Source organism: Wasmannia auropunctata, unplaced genomic scaffold (assembly GCF_000956235.1).
Source record: "Wasmannia auropunctata unplaced genomic scaffold, wasmannia.A_1.0 LD336027.1, whole genome shotgun sequence".
Lineage (NCBI taxonomy): Eukaryota > Metazoa > Arthropoda > Insecta > Hymenoptera > Formicidae > Wasmannia > Wasmannia auropunctata.
The window spans coordinates 722114-738124 of record NW_012026863.1 but is presented as its reverse complement, the minus strand read 5'-3'; the positions used below and the strand labels follow the sequence as shown (position 1 = coordinate 738124).

Here is a 16011-nt window from a genome sequence, read left to right as displayed (position 1 = left end):
TTACGTTACGAGGAAGTTGCTACGTGAATTATAAAGTGCAACCGCATCTCTTTCTCTTCTATGTCGGACAATGACTTTTCCTAATCGCATCTTCTTCTTGGCAAAGAATAACGGCCACGCTAACAAAGTTAGCTGAATAAATGTCGCGCATTTTCAAAGTAGACTGAATACGCGTGTTACAGACAATTTAAAGATTATAAATATTACAATATATATTGTAATATTTATAATCTTTAAATTGTCTGTAATATATCTGCATAGACATATAATATAGCAATAAGTAAAGATTTAAACCATCGAACGAAATAAAATTGACATTATCGAGAATTTCAAAAGATATTTATTTGAAATAATAAGATCATAAAATCAAGTGTATATATATATGTATATATATACCTATATATGTCAATATGTGTTCTTATAAAATCAAATACTTTACGGTTTTATTATAAATGTTTAACAAAGCCATTATACATTTATTGGATAATTAGCGGATAATTAAATTTATTTGACGAGTACAAATTTATCTTCGTTATGCTGACTTTTTAATCGTTTAAAATTTTCAAATGCAGTTAAGTTGAAAATAGATCTATATAATATAATAATTGATAATACAATGGAAATGTTAAAACGGAAACAGTGGCGAATAATCAAGATCAATGATCGCTTTCATTCGTAATCATTTGTGCAATAATGTATCCAATAATTAATGATGAAATTGATTTTAAATGTTATCAACTAGCTGGTAAATTTGGAATTAAGTCTGAAATAAGCGTGCAAGTAAAACATTATTAACTACGTGAGAGATGCCCGAGATGGGTGCACAAATAAAACGTGAAATACTAAATGTATGAAATACTCTTATAAATCCAGAGCCGTCCTAGTTAAAGGCATGAGAAATGAAAAGTTTCTAGTAGCCGATGCTTAATTAGAACGAGATTGATACGAATTAAATGCCACTCTCGGCAAGTTACTTACTCGTTTGTAAGTTGAGATCCACTTCGGGGTTGACTGGAATCTCTTGGTTGCTGAACTCGGACGCCGCTTCTTCCGTAGTGTTTTCGTAGGGATTTGCTGAAAGCGGAAAATAGCTGTGTAGCTAACTTGAATTCATGGAAAATTTCTCAGATTTATGAAGGAGATCTATTTAAATGCGAATTAGCAAAATGACAGAAGAGACTATTATAATATTTACTGTTTGCTTTTTTTTTAAATTTGCGCACTATTCGTACTAGTTGTAGATATTAAAATCATATTCATTAAACGCAGAAAAAGATCGTTGCTATACGCCCGCGAATATAAACGTTTTTCACGCAATTTCTGCCATCGTATTAAAAATGAGAAGTAGTAAAAAATTTTATGCCGGTTATTACTGCATAAAATTTCTGTACCCGAAGAATATTTTATATATATTTCACACATTCGCGTAAAGATTTAAATGGAATTACCGTGTGCGTTCGATATCGTTAATTCAAACGATCATTAGTGGGATAAAATTAAAGAAATGTGGTCGTAGATGTTCGAGACAAGGATGCGACGGTTATTAAAAGGTAATTGAAGTCGACGGATGTATGCGGAGCAGAACGAGATAATCCAATGGATAATTATAACTTTGTTTATTACAATATTTCTTAAAGCATTACGATCTGCGAATGATAGTCAAGTATGCGTTCATCATCTATTTGCGCAAGTTTTTCTTGTCGTCTAGGTTAGTATTTAGGTCAGGCAATATGCAAGATGTTCAAAGAAACCCGCGGGAAATCTAAAAGAGAATGCATATTGTTTCTTTTTTTTTCGTAGAATGACGTCGAAAGTAATGTAAAAACTAAATGTAAAAAGGGAAGATTGTCCCCGGACTGGACAAAATGAGACTGGAGGAAAATGAGATGCGGGAAACTCACTTGCGTCGAATGTCACTTCGCCGATTATGATCCATCGTGCGGCGAAGTACAGATGCAATTTGATAAGTCTTCCCTGCCGTTCGTGTAGACCGATTGAAACGTTTCGAGCGTTTTCCAGCACGACGTCCGGTATATAGGAATAGGGCATGAACTCGTCTTCATAGATCTCGCCATCGGTGCTGAACCATATCTCCGCCTTCGAAAATACCTGTTGTGCAAACCAGACCAGGCATTGAAACGCACGTTCTCTTTGAAGTTTAAAATGATCGAGAAAAAATCCAATTCCTCTCTCTGTTAAATGTTCAAGTTATTTAGAAACAAAATTATCACGCGAGAGATACTTTAAAGCAGTGCTTTAAAGCTAAATTTTAAATCAAACATACTATACGTTATTAAAAAAAACAACATAAATTGACAAATATTAATATTCTGTTTTGAAATTTAAAAGATGCATAACACAAGAGGAGTAGAATAATTTCTACTATACTATTTCTGCATAAAGAGGACATAGTGGCTGCCATATTCCAGAAAAATGACGATTTGCGATGCGCTTAAGCTTGTTTTTATCGTGTAGTTACATTCGTTTTTGTTGTGTGGTCGATGCACTTTGATACATATGCAAAAACTCTTCTATGTTATGAACCGTATGAGGGCATTGACATCAAAGAATATGTATATACATGATGATAACTATCAACTATATAATCGACAAATCGTTAATCATGTCATTTATAATACATGTTGCGGATTGATATCTACAAATGACATCTGTAATATAGAAGAGACAATATTTCTTGCCATGGATATTCTGTTTCATCTTCGGCGATATTCGAATGGCATTTTTTGATTGACATGTTCATAATGATACACGTAGCGCAATTATTTCGTTTTGACGCACAGTTCGATGAAAAGCAGTAATCACATTACTTAAATCCTGTTAATGATATTGCTTTCAATTGATAGGTATCTTGATACGTGATGTATCAAATTTTGATCATGTGAAAATGTTTCATTAGTTAGTATTATGCATAACGTTTATGTTTAATTCACAATTAGAAATAAAAGAAAAAGAAAAGATACAGATTGTTCTCAAAATGTATTTAAAAATCCCATCAATCGACAAAAGTATGTATCGTTGTGAAATTTATCTTGACTGACAATCGTGATTAAATTTAATTTCTTCTGCTTTGCACGAAAAGAAGGGTTGATGAAAGTACGTGAGTAGAAAATACGTTGTGCAAAAGTGAGTTGAACATTACCTGAACGTCCCGTGAGAAATAATTGTTGGTATAGATGTGTACCGCCTCGAAGACCATCATGGCTTCAAACTCGAAGATGAGCTCCACAAAGTTCTCTGGGAAAGTGTCACGAAGCCAAGCAACCCAACCCGTGCCTGCAACCAACGGAGAAAGAACTTTCATACAAAACGCAATGAATTGCGCTACTTTGTCGCAGTTCTCCGTCGCAGCAAACAAACACATTGTAATTGTTACAAAGGATTACACGTAATGGTAATTTCAGAGGTTTATTTTTTTATTGAAGGATAGGGGACCGTGGAAGGATAAAGTTTCAGAAGAAATTTATAATCGCGAAAGACAAACTCTTTTTATTTCGATATCTCGCGATAAAGTTACGAAGCGATTATAATGAAGCGAGAGCAAAGCTGTTGACAACGAAAAATACTGAATATATTGAAATATATTTGCAATAACTATAGGTATCTCATACGTAAATACAATGATCGCGGATTTTTTTTAAATATAAATAGAGATACAGTTTGCCTGAAACTGACTGTTTTAGCGATAATTATTGAGATATCATTATCTATGTTCCGCTAATTAACGCTCTCGCACGTGTTCACCCACCGATTACCTTTTCCATTTCCCATGTCCAGTCTGTAATTATCCGCGCCGACCTCGCCATCGATTAGACAACCCAAACCATCGGTCAGCAAGTTGTTCTGCCTCTTACCGTCGTACGAGATGTCACTAAACTCCGGTAGGGAAGCATCTGGTATAGTGTAGCTCATGACACCGCCTGAAACAGAAGAAAGTTTTCGCGTGACGACCTACTGTGCAACAGTAGTTTTCTTTTAAAACACACTCGTCTTTCAAACTTCTACGTTACACCTGACTTTGTAGTACTATTAGTTGTGTTTTGTCTGTAGTTGGCACTCTTCTTCTTTTTTCCTTTTCTTTTAGATAATTACGTTGTTTTCAAATTTTCAGCTAAAAGTGTATAAAGTAACGGCACTAGTCATTTGTTAGAATAACGAAGATTTAGCCGGAACAGAAAATATCTCGACAAAAATAATTTCCAAAAATACTATTAGTACTATGTCACGTGCATCTTCAGTTAGGATATTTTTCACGAATTTTTCCCTCACGCGGACGTATCATTATTAATTATTACCATGAGAACGGTTGAGAGTAAAAATTATTTCGTGAATTTTCATATTATCCCACCCGAAATTTACCGTGTATTTCGCAAACAGCAGCACTTTGCTCCAGTTCCCGGATACACTTCGAAAATGAAGTGGCGCTGCTTAATAACATGCCGTGAAGCGGCGGCGGAGAAGGCGCTTAGTTAAAATTAATCAATTAAAATTAATTAAAACGACTTGGTCGGCGGTGGCGGACGGCGTCCGCAAGGGACGGACGGCTGGATTTTCGTAGCGGGAAAATTAATAACGGACCGCAAAAATGGCGCGGTGCGCCCACTTTGCCATGTCGTGTTCAAAATCGCTTAACTACTCTTAATATTTCACGGTATATACGGTCCGCGGCCGGCCGTCGTTGTCACGCGATGTGGTCAAGCCAGTTTTGGTCAACGTACCTTTGCCTGATTCCGTGTCACGTGGATGACGCCGAGGTAATAATTTTACTTAGAACAACGTAACGCCTCGTCGCCACGCGGTTGTTCTGTAACTGGCATCTACCGCACCGCGCGTACAGGAATTGTACACGATTGTACGAGTATAACATATCAAAATAAGAGGTCGACCTCATTCTCGAATAAATGGTCGTCCCTTTAATCAAGATACTTGCGCGTACCCTCGAGAAAAATAGAGAAAAATACATAAATTAAAGGCCGTGATAAGATTTTAGTGCACGGGGTTCGCTATAAATTATATTGTATTCGTTAAAGGAATGTGCGGGATACGTGGGACACGTTTGGGATTGTACAAATGCCGTGCAACAACGTTCCAACAATAAGGAAATAAATGGCGAGTCGAATTAATCTGCAATTGAAGCGACGAAGTCAGGCTCTCTTGGCGTGCACCTCTTTACGTGCTCGAGAATCGTTCGTGTAAACTGGTGAACATTTCAGCGATGTGTCGCTGATATTCCTGCCATTTTTTGAAGGTACGCATTAAAGGACGCCGTATTTCAGCACGCGTCAGAAACATTGCTCTTACAGGGAGTCTACTCTGTAATCTGGCAATCCGCTAATCTAATCTGCACTGGCAATCTCCTTCCCGTCTGCGGCTTGAAATTATTGCGAATTTTCATTGGAATTGTTGGAGCAATTTCCCAGCAGAGTGCAATTCTTAACAAGTCTGGCGTTAATATAACTTTTCGCAGGCACGTGTGAAGAAATATGAACGACTAGAATATAGACTATTGTTAGTGGAGTGAGTTTTATCTGCTACATACATTGAAATATAATTTATTTCTATATATTATATTTAACATACAGGACGTATCTTGTAACTTTCGGCCTTAATTTTAATGACAGGTTTTCTTACAAATATCAAGGAAAACCTCTTACTCTTCGCATTTATATTTTTAATATCATTTATTTTTTTAACCGGATTTCAAAATAAAATTTTACATTAAAGAAAGTTTAAAGTTAATTAAAAATATATACATATTTCCATCCGTTTCCTTTGAAAGAAGAAAATTCTGTCTTTTTTTAATCTGCAATTTAAGATAAGCTCGCAAGTGTGTGATATTCTATGTAACGCTAAATTTGCCACGTATAATTCCTTGTATATAGATATACAGACATACAGATCGTTCGAGCAACCATGAGTAACGTCGCACTTTAATAAATGATACGTTGGTTACACCGCGCTCTATCAACCGAGGCTTAACACACTTGTATTCTGTCAGACCGCGAATGTCAATACCAGGAGGACAATGTCGTGGATTCTGTACCGCGTTGACCGAGTAGGCCGTGTTGCCCGCGATCCGGGGGTAATCGTTCGTGTTCACCGGCTCGGGGCAGGGCATCAGCGTTGTTTTAACTCTGCTGCCGTGCACGGCCGCCATAAATCCGGCATACCCGCCCAGTCGGGCTCGATCTCACACGCTCCGAATACTTCTTATAACGCGAAAGCTCTCATGTCGCCGTTTTACCGGCTCCGCGCCGTAGCGCTGGCCGTACATACGTCATCGTCCGAACATGTGCGGCCTCGTTGTTGTCGGACATTAGCGACCCAGAAAAATAATTTATGCAAATATTCCTTTCCTGGTTAGATGTTGATAATAAAAACGGAGACTCTGTCTCAGGGTTACAAAATCTTCTCTTCCATAGTATTGATTAACCAATTGATTAACATCATTTGTTAATTATGTATATGATCTCAAGCGGTACAATCTGCTCCTATTGTATAAACTTTTTTCTAAAGTTCAATATTAATTAATCAAAATATTGTGTAAGTAGAATTAAATTTCGTGTTTAACGCTGAGCATTCTGTTGTTTGCTTTTCACATTTTGGAAAGCAGAAATAACAATTTATGCTTTACACATAATGAAGAAGCAAACCCCTTTTTCATTTAATGTTTTTACGCATTCTTCATTTTACTTTGCTTTGTGTAATGTTACTGCTTGGGTTGATTGCACGGTTTCTTTTTCGCGTAAAACACATATTCTAACGATGCCTAGTACTTCTGCTATCAGCATTTAACGAGAAATTCTCCATCGGACTTCTCTTTGTGTGTTTTATTATTATTTTAAGATAACAGGAAAATAATAAAAAAAATTCATATAAATGTGATTGATTAAACACACAAATATTAAGAATATATCGAGCATACCTAAATATTGAGTTCAAAGGCTACTTATCTAAATAAAGAATAAATTTTTATTTATTTCTTTTTGCTAAATATTGGCATGCGGTTATCGTGAACGAGTGCTTATTAGCGCATAATACGTACTGCTTTCGTTTAATCTTTACGACCTCACTTCTGACGCTCTTTGTTAGAATTTATATAAAATTATGTCTTGAATTTAGGGGTCCGGTAAAGTAAACGTGGACGAGAAAAGAAACTGTATGCAAATTTATGTAAATAGCATTGTGATGTAGCGCACAGCATGTTTGTTATACACAGCGCACGCACCTGTATATAAATTATGAGAACGGGTTTCATATGCGTCACGAATACTTAACATTCGTTACCTTGTTAGATCAAGACTAAAAACTCGGAGGGAGAAATAAATTGAAATGTTGGCATACTCCAGATCTTAATCAGATCTGAAGCGAAAATTAAAGATATATAGAAAAATTTTGGCTAATACGAAGATGTTGAGAAACATCAAAAGAATTGCGAGAATTCTTCTTGCATTTCTTTTTCATAGAATTTATCATTTCAATCTTGAAATTAGAAAATAATTTTAAAGATAATTAATATTATTAGTTTTTAAGTATCAATGAAAATATAATAATTTTAGTTTTCTTAAGTTCCACTCTCTTAATTTTTCTTGTTCATTCAGCTTCCTTGAGAAAGACGTTTACACATTTAGAACAACAGTTGCGAAAATCGGAGAATTTTCGAATTTTCTCGCCAAGTCTGTTGTTGTCTCAGCGTAACGTGTATTTTATACTACAACAGCGCTAACGGTGCATTGATTATATAAGAGACATTAAGTACTGGAACTAGGTCGAAAACAAATATACGAAGCCGACCTAGCAATGAGATCGTCCGTATAACACTGTTACGAACGTTAATGGGATCTAGCACTGTAGTTAGAGTCAACGGCACCGTGCCTTCGCGTAGCCATCTCAACGGCGTCTCAGCAAATTGAATGAAATTGCAATTTGGAAATTAATCGTCAGATGTCCACTCGAACAACATCGTTGTGTCATCTTCGTGCAGCCATGCGCAACCCGGTTGCATACATGGTTCAGGTCTCAAATATCTATATATTCACGATTTTAAATGTTTCTAATTAAATGCACCAAACATTATGTTGAAACGAGAAATGTATTTATAAATATTATTTAATGTCGTTTTTGTTTTGTTGGTTGTGCTTATTGATTTGTTTGCAATACAAACGGTACGCTCACATTTTAACACGAATATTAGTAATAATATTCAATGCGAATTACATCAGTAATGTCATTTTCAATGATAATTTGATTACATAATATCTAAATATGCGAGTTTGCTATGAGTAGCAATCGGTTTGTATGCAAAAATTCATCTGACGCGAGAGGATGGCAAATGAAAACGTTTGCTTATCCGTGTAAGAGAATTTACGATGAACACATCATCGACAAATGTCATCATCGCGCTAATTGTCTTTAAAATTATTCAGTTCACTTTATAAAAAATATATTATAAAATACATTTATTTAAATAATGTATATAAAATTGTATATATTTAAATTTATTTTACTTATTTTATGACAATAATTAACAATAAGTTGCGAAAAAGCGAATTAAATTTTTTGTACGAGGTCTTATTTTTGAAAAAATTAATCTTGATTGAAAAATCAATAACAAATTAATTTTAAAAATACGAATTAGTAGTTGAATTATAGAAAACACAGGGCTTATTATGATTATTATATAATACTTACTCGTGTCTCGGCATCCTTTGAGCTCGATGCGAAGACAAACCGTACGTCTGTGTTCCGAGTGTGGTAAAATTCGGATTTGACTGGCAAAGATGGGTGGAATCAAATTGTGCGTTACAACGGTAGAGGTGTCGCTATTGCCGACTAAAACCTGCGGATCAATGCCATGCATATTAATAAAACGAAAAAAATCAGACATCGACTTTTCACACGTCAATTAAACTGTGAGACTTGCTATTTAACGACATTGTCACTTAAAATAAGGAAGTTTTTTTATTCTGTGTTGACAAGAGATAGACTTTTTTTTTGAATGACTGCGAGTTCAATGATATATGACTTTTATTGGATCGAAGTACCCGTACAACATTAATACGATTTAACGGTAATGGACATTTCGTCAGGAAATTTCTCGGTACTTGTGGACGTCTCAATTTTGGGATCAGTTAATATAATACTGACGAATATATGCGCGCTTAAATGTGTAGCACCATTAATTTCCCTGGATGGAAATATCTGAATATCCGCGTCTGGTATCGATGACAGTCGCGTTATCTCGGCGATAATACATTGCGTTAAATATGAACTTTTTGACTTTTCGAAAATTCCGTTTCGGTAAATTTCCGTTGAATTGACATTAACGTAACGAAGCGCGCGTTCGCGGATATTCGCGGAAGTCAATTATCTACAAAACTTATTTGCGGTACCACGCTTCAGTTCATTTCATCTTAATTTATTCTCGTTATTTATTGCGCCGTATGAACATATGATTGAACGATAAGAGATGATTCGGTGTAAATATAACACGACTATATCATTAAATTAGCTGCCGCTTCATTTTGCATTTTACGATCAGCTGCATTGATATCGCGGTGAATTATTAATAAGGGAGGATTTATAACGTTTTATATATTGAAGTAAATGTTACGCAATTTAAAGCATACAAGCATTAAAATATGAGAGAATTATACAACAGTTATTTACGTTTGACATCAGGTACACACGTCATTTTTATCTCATTCATTTGTTGCATATCGCACATCTAGTTACAAAAGATATAAAAGTTGCTGCATACGAGGGAATAATCGAAAATACACTTGTACGTATATAGAAGTTACATGAACAGAGATTATGATAGAAATAATTCCACGGTAGAGATGCGCAACGCCGAGGGCAGCGATGCGCGATTCAGTCGCGAACGCGCGATATTCGAGAGTGCGAGAAAAGAAGAGGATCCGATATAGGAGATCGAAAAAGGGAGGACTCGAAAACACCTAGCTCTCGAAGAGAGGAGGTTGCACTTTTAGCAACGCTTAACCATACGTTACGGTACGAAGACATTACGTGCAATTCTAGCACAAGAGCAGATCGCTTATCGATTGCCGCTTCTCACTTTCCTATTTCACGACTGGATCCTGCGAACGGTAGAAGGAGGACTGCGCGAAATCGAGCTCGAAGTTGAGAATATTGTCCGATTAACCGTGAACCGAAAGGATTTTGATATTACAGTAGCAAGATATGTTTCATTTAAACTGGATACTCTATTGTTTGAGAGATAGTTGGTAAATATTATTGGTTTCCTGGTAATAATGTATATAAAAGAATATCGAGTTATATTTCCTACCTACGTTATACAAACAGCGGTTAAATTACATATTAATTAAATTATTAATTAAATTACAATTTTGTGAGCATATTGATAATCAAATTTTAATGTATATGTGTATATACATACATAAGTATGTATATCATGAAAATTGAATTAATATTCGCCTTCTCAAATTTCTCTTTAAATTAATAACATATATTCAAATATTTACACACAATTGTTTAACATATTACATAGAGAGACTTATTTTCTCTACTTTTGCTTCCTTCCACTACTCGAATTTTTCTAATTGTTCGTTTCTCTTTATGCTCCATTTTATGAAGAACTTTAACTCACGATAAAATTTTCTTACGCGCGGGATAATTGACATGAGAAAAGTTTCATCAATTAAGCATCGTTAAGCGAGTGCCAAGTTTTAACTGTGACTTTACTAACAAGCGACTTCGAGCCCTGCGTTTCAATGGAATAAAATTCCAATTTGACACCAGACGCGTGGGTGATTCCGATCGGTTTTGTAGTTTTGTTCTACGTATCGTTTACGTACATTTGTTTGAGTTTGTTCCAATTGAGACATGGTGTAAACTCTCGATAGCCTGCATACAACACTTCTACAATCGAACGTTTGTTGTAATCAAACTCCACCAATTGCTCTCTTCTATGCAATACACTATTTTTAAAGCATGGTTTTCGTATGTGGTAATTAATATAAAAATATGTTGGCCGTATTATACATATAAAATATTATTTATATTATAGAATGAATGTATGGAAAAAAATATTGCAAAATTAATTATCGGAAAAGTTTTTAATAAAAATGTATTGCTTTTTTCCTTTATGTAAGGATTTCTCTTTTATCTAATATTAATTAATATTTATATTGATTTATATTAATGGAATGATGTACTGCATCGAGTCTGTTCAATACAAATTAAACTGAGGAGCAAATGAAAGGGAGCGTTGAACTCGGCAAATTGCGCTCCCCTTTCCTACGAATATCATCAACAGACGTGCCCGTTCTGTCTTACCTCGTTGTTGTCCCAACGCTTATATCGGCGCCATCGAGTGAAGCCGGGACGTCGATACTCTACAGTGTAATCCTCGACGTATTCCTGTCCGCGGCCGTGATCGTAACGGCCCTGTGTCTGCACACCGGTAACGACGTGAGCGCTCTGCAGGTCAACTTGAAGCCACTCACGAACCCCTTTCTCTATTTGGCTTTTTGGACACCAAGCCCCGCCGGCGGTCTCCTTTCGGAGTCTATTTAAAATAATGTTAATGTGCTAGAGATAATTTCTCCAATATAACTCATGATTATGACATAATTTCACAAGAAATATGTTTTTTTTTTTAAAACTTTATAGAAAATTTATGTCTTCTAACACACAAGAACCATTCTTTTCTTATTGCACTAAATTTAATTATGTTTCGCTTAAAGTTAATACGCTTTATCATTGACTGTGATGTTAACAGAGTAAGTATTTCTATATTTAGAAATTTAATATAATCTACATGAAGAAAGATAATAAATTCGCGAGGAGAGATATTTGTAAGATGACAATTTCGTAAATTGCGGCGAATAATTTACGACCGCTAAAAACTCACGAAATTACTGAATCATATACGGTACTTGGCAAACGAAGGACTCTGCATAAGAGAGTCGTTAGACTTTTCATTTTGAGAATGCCGCGGAATTATCGTTTTACTGTCTTCCCGAGCATAAAAAAGTCTGCCAATTATATTGTACAATTCAGTTACTATCCTTTCAACTAAGAAGAACAATTCACGAGACCATTTCTAGGTTTTAAGAACTTCCACCTTTTTAAAAGTGTACTTAAACAGTGAATCCGTGATTTACTCGCGCTCCTACTTCTCCGCTCACGTTTTCTCTCTTCCTCCGTCGATTATTTACGTTTGTGTTAAATGGCGTTAATGAAAGTCTTACTACCTCAATCACTTCTGGTCGAGTGGCATCTCGTGCTTAATAACAAAGTTAACTTTACCGTAGATCGGGAAGATTCTCGCTTTTTCCGGCCACCTTTACCTGACGATTGATTTCCGAACGGCGTTCGTGCCGCGTTAATTCATTTAACATTTACAGCTTTTTTTTATTACGTAACTTTAATAACAAGAGGATTTCATTGTTAAAGGAAGAAGTTCCACATAGCGGCTGATAGAAATTTCATATTAAGTAAATTGCGCTCTTACAGAAACTTTGTTCGCGTGAGAAGTGTCAACTAAGTGCGAACAAAGCTCTCTATTAATATTGCAGAGCCGCAAACGTCTAGAACGTAACGTTTACTCGTGCTATTACGCGTAATATTGAACGTAATATTTTTTGCCTTGTTAAAGTGTTATATTCAAAGATTTGGTATTGCGAAACTTTGGCGAAAACGATGAATATATGTATACATTGAATCTATAGTTATAACTAGATAATTAAATTTGTATAGTATAATCTTATTATACGGGATCTCTACTCCATCTATTCGTGAACAATATACGGAGGCTACACAATAACTGCCTTTATGTATGTTGTTGTATATACGAGCTATTTATTCTCAGACCGACGATTTGACGTATTTAAACCCTCAGGCGGGTACTCATTTATCAGGCGTGTCTGACGGCTGATCAATGATCACCTTTACCACTGTTTTAATTATTCGCCGCTGTAACGTAATAATCTGGCGAAAGGATTCATTTCTCAATTTACATACTGCATATATTTCGCTTAATTATGATGACAATGCACTCAACTTGCGCATTTTGCAATAAATTTTTATTCTGCTTTAACATAAAAAACCAATCGACTGCGAAATGGTGCAAAATATTTATTATATATATAGCAAATAAAAAGTTTAATTTTTTCCACTTTCTTTAATTTACCCGTTTTCATATCGATTGGACGACCTGATTAAATGAATAAAATTGTATATAGAGTGATTGATATACAATGTATTATTAAATTTCATACGCTGGCATTTATATTATTTTTTAATTGCGATGTAATAATTGAATTATAAATTGTAATTTTCTTAAGTAAGGTTATTTAGGAAGTAGATCGCTTTTAGAGCAGCGAATACTTCGCAGAAATGTATCTTTTATAAAATGCGATTACCATTTCTTGTAATCGGATCGCGCGTTTGATAGTTGCAAGCGCATTAGGCATGTAACTTCACGGAAATTAGATTTGAATAAGTTAAAATCCCGATGCGCGTTAAATCAATACCGCCATTGCTCGGAAAAAGCAAACTTTCCGCGATAGATAGATAGATGAATGGGATCGTTGAGTTATAAACAGAACGCGCGCGACAGCTGCGTAAAATATAGGGGGATTAGACATACGCGCGCGCGCGCGCGAGGGGAAACGAGAAATGACGCATGGCATATCCGTGGATGATGTCAGTGCGTTAAACTCGCGGCCTGATAAACGATTGGATCTACCCTTCTCAAAGTACATTAAAAAGGAAAAAAAAAACGTAGAGTATCTTTTAACGTTGCGGAAAGTGATGGGTCGTAAAAGTAATATGCTCACCGGCCATTTCGCGGTCCGACGTTCGTCACATACGACGAGGATGCAGTGATAGCTGAATCCGGTATGTCACCCGATTCCATCCCCAAGGACTGGTTGCATGATCCTGGAAACATGATGACACGCTTTAATGTAATAGATGAGCTAATGATTTCATGGATACGAGTATAATCTTCGTTATTGAATTCTGCAGCGAGATTGGATTACTTTTATATTCATATTTTCGAAAATTAATTAATCGGATTTTATCTAGAAGTTTTTTAAACCGAATAGATTGGTTAATTACCGTTCGCTCTAACGTCAAATATTCATTAGAACCGTTTTATATGACTTGTAAGTTATTTGATATGTAAATAACGTTCGTTTATAGATACTTAGATCTTCCGAGGCTTTCCCCTGACGATCCATAAAGACGGTAACGGCGCGATGGCGACGCATCGCCTGACGCAACGCCTTTTAAAGACAATGGGATAAAAGAAACAATAGTGCGTGATATCGCGCACTATTGTGCCAGCAGGGAGAGAACTCTTTAAAGTTGGAGTGTATCCGCAGGAATCACGAACGTAAACAGCAATTACGACGTCGTCGTCGCAATCGTTGTTCGCGAAGTTGGGATAAGTGGCAAATGGCTGGGAGCCTCGAGGCGCATCGCCGTCGGGATATTATCCAATCACTATACTTATTAGTCTTTCAGCGATCTCATTCACGTTTCAATTCGCGTTACGTTTACTGTCATTCGGTTGTAATCTTTCCATTAAAGTTTTCGTTAGACAACAAAAAGCTGCGGCGCGCGCGCGCGAACGAAGCTCCCGTCCGCCGTGTTGGAAAACTTCATACCGCTGCGCGAGGATCAATCGCCCTGAATAAATTTGTTCTACGAGATCGAGCGGCGATCCATCTATCTCGCGATTTTATTTGCAATTAAGAAAAGATCAATCCTATATATACAATGGTGACGTTTGTTTCACCGTACAGATTAAATTTATCTGGTTTTTGAGACCTTTTTCCTCGAAATTTCACCCGATCGAGAAGCGAGAAGATATATCATTTCTATATATATATATATATATATATATATATATATATGTATATATCATATCAGTTACATTTAGAATTACACTTGTTACGTGCCACTATTACTTATGTTTCCGATACAACGAATGTTGCCGGGGAACATTACATTCGTGCGATTTACTTTCGGACGTCCGGGTGGCATTTACGCGGAATAACGATTAACTCGGAGGGGAACGGGGAAAACGCGCAGAAAACGTATCTTCCGGTTCTCAAATCAGCGAACAGGAAAAATTCGTTCGCGTACGAGCCTGTTCTTATTGGTCTCAAGAAGCATACAATCGAACGTGAGCGCGCGTATGGTCGATTAAATCTTTTCACATGCCTGTCAGCTCTGCGGTTTATGTTGGTTCGGCAACCCCTCTTAGAGGGAAACCCCAAGAAGTAAACGATCGGGCTAAGCCCCGGCCCGGGGAAGCGGAAAGGAATTTCTTCTCACGGAAGGTAAAATCAGGAACTCGGGCAATAAACATTGTGATTGTCGTTATTGCCGTGGCTCGCTCGAAAAGCAGTTCCACGGAGAGAGGGTGCTTCTATCAAAATCTACTAGACGTCGTTACAACGAAATCCACTAAAAACTTCATAGATCTTTCAACATCGCGGGTCGAAAATTCGCGGGAGAGAGCTTTGCGGTGTTAGGAAAGCGAGAACATCGCCGGGAATGACAAAGGATCGCTATGAGAAACGTTTTCACGAGGATTTAACTGGCTAGTTTGTGTGAGGCCAGACGACGCTATTTACAGCGGAAGTATTTTAATAACGTCAGCCGCGGTGTAGCTGACTTCATTCCCATCTGCCATATTTCTTCTTTGCCATAACTTCTGCCATCATTTTTTTTTTACGTGCTCCATGAAAAGTAATGGTAATCAATGAGACAAATAAAGCGCATTGATCTATTTTTACATAAATTAAATAAATTAAATAAAAATGTTTGTCAATTTATATCATTCAGCATAGTTGCACGGAAAGAACAATTTTGTTGAACCCAGATCTGAAAATAATTTTTGTTCAATAATCAATATAATTTTGCGTGAAAGTCAAAATGATTGCTAGAATATTAAAACGTTTTATAGCAATACTTATCTGTCTCTTATACACA

At 36.2% G+C, this 16011-nt stretch overlaps 1 protein-coding gene across 1 annotated transcript in view; it reads right to left on the bottom strand.

Moving 5' to 3' along the window:
• The window catches only part of LOC105452620 (discoidin domain-containing receptor 2-like), a 78535-nt gene that overhangs the window by 8326 nt on the left and 54198 nt on the right, over nt 1-16011 (bottom strand). The window contains exons 3-9 of the mRNA XM_011693894.1: nt 13845-13947; nt 11338-11569; nt 8710-8857; nt 3774-3938; nt 3161-3294; nt 1902-2109; nt 979-1074 (exon numbers count right to left, since the gene is read on the bottom strand). Coding sequence (XP_011692196.1) covers nt 979-1074; nt 1902-2109; nt 3161-3294; nt 3774-3938; nt 8710-8857; nt 11338-11569; nt 13845-13947 — 1086 coding nt within the window. The remainder of the gene's footprint in view (nt 1-978; nt 1075-1901; nt 2110-3160; nt 3295-3773; nt 3939-8709; nt 8858-11337; nt 11570-13844; nt 13948-16011) is intronic.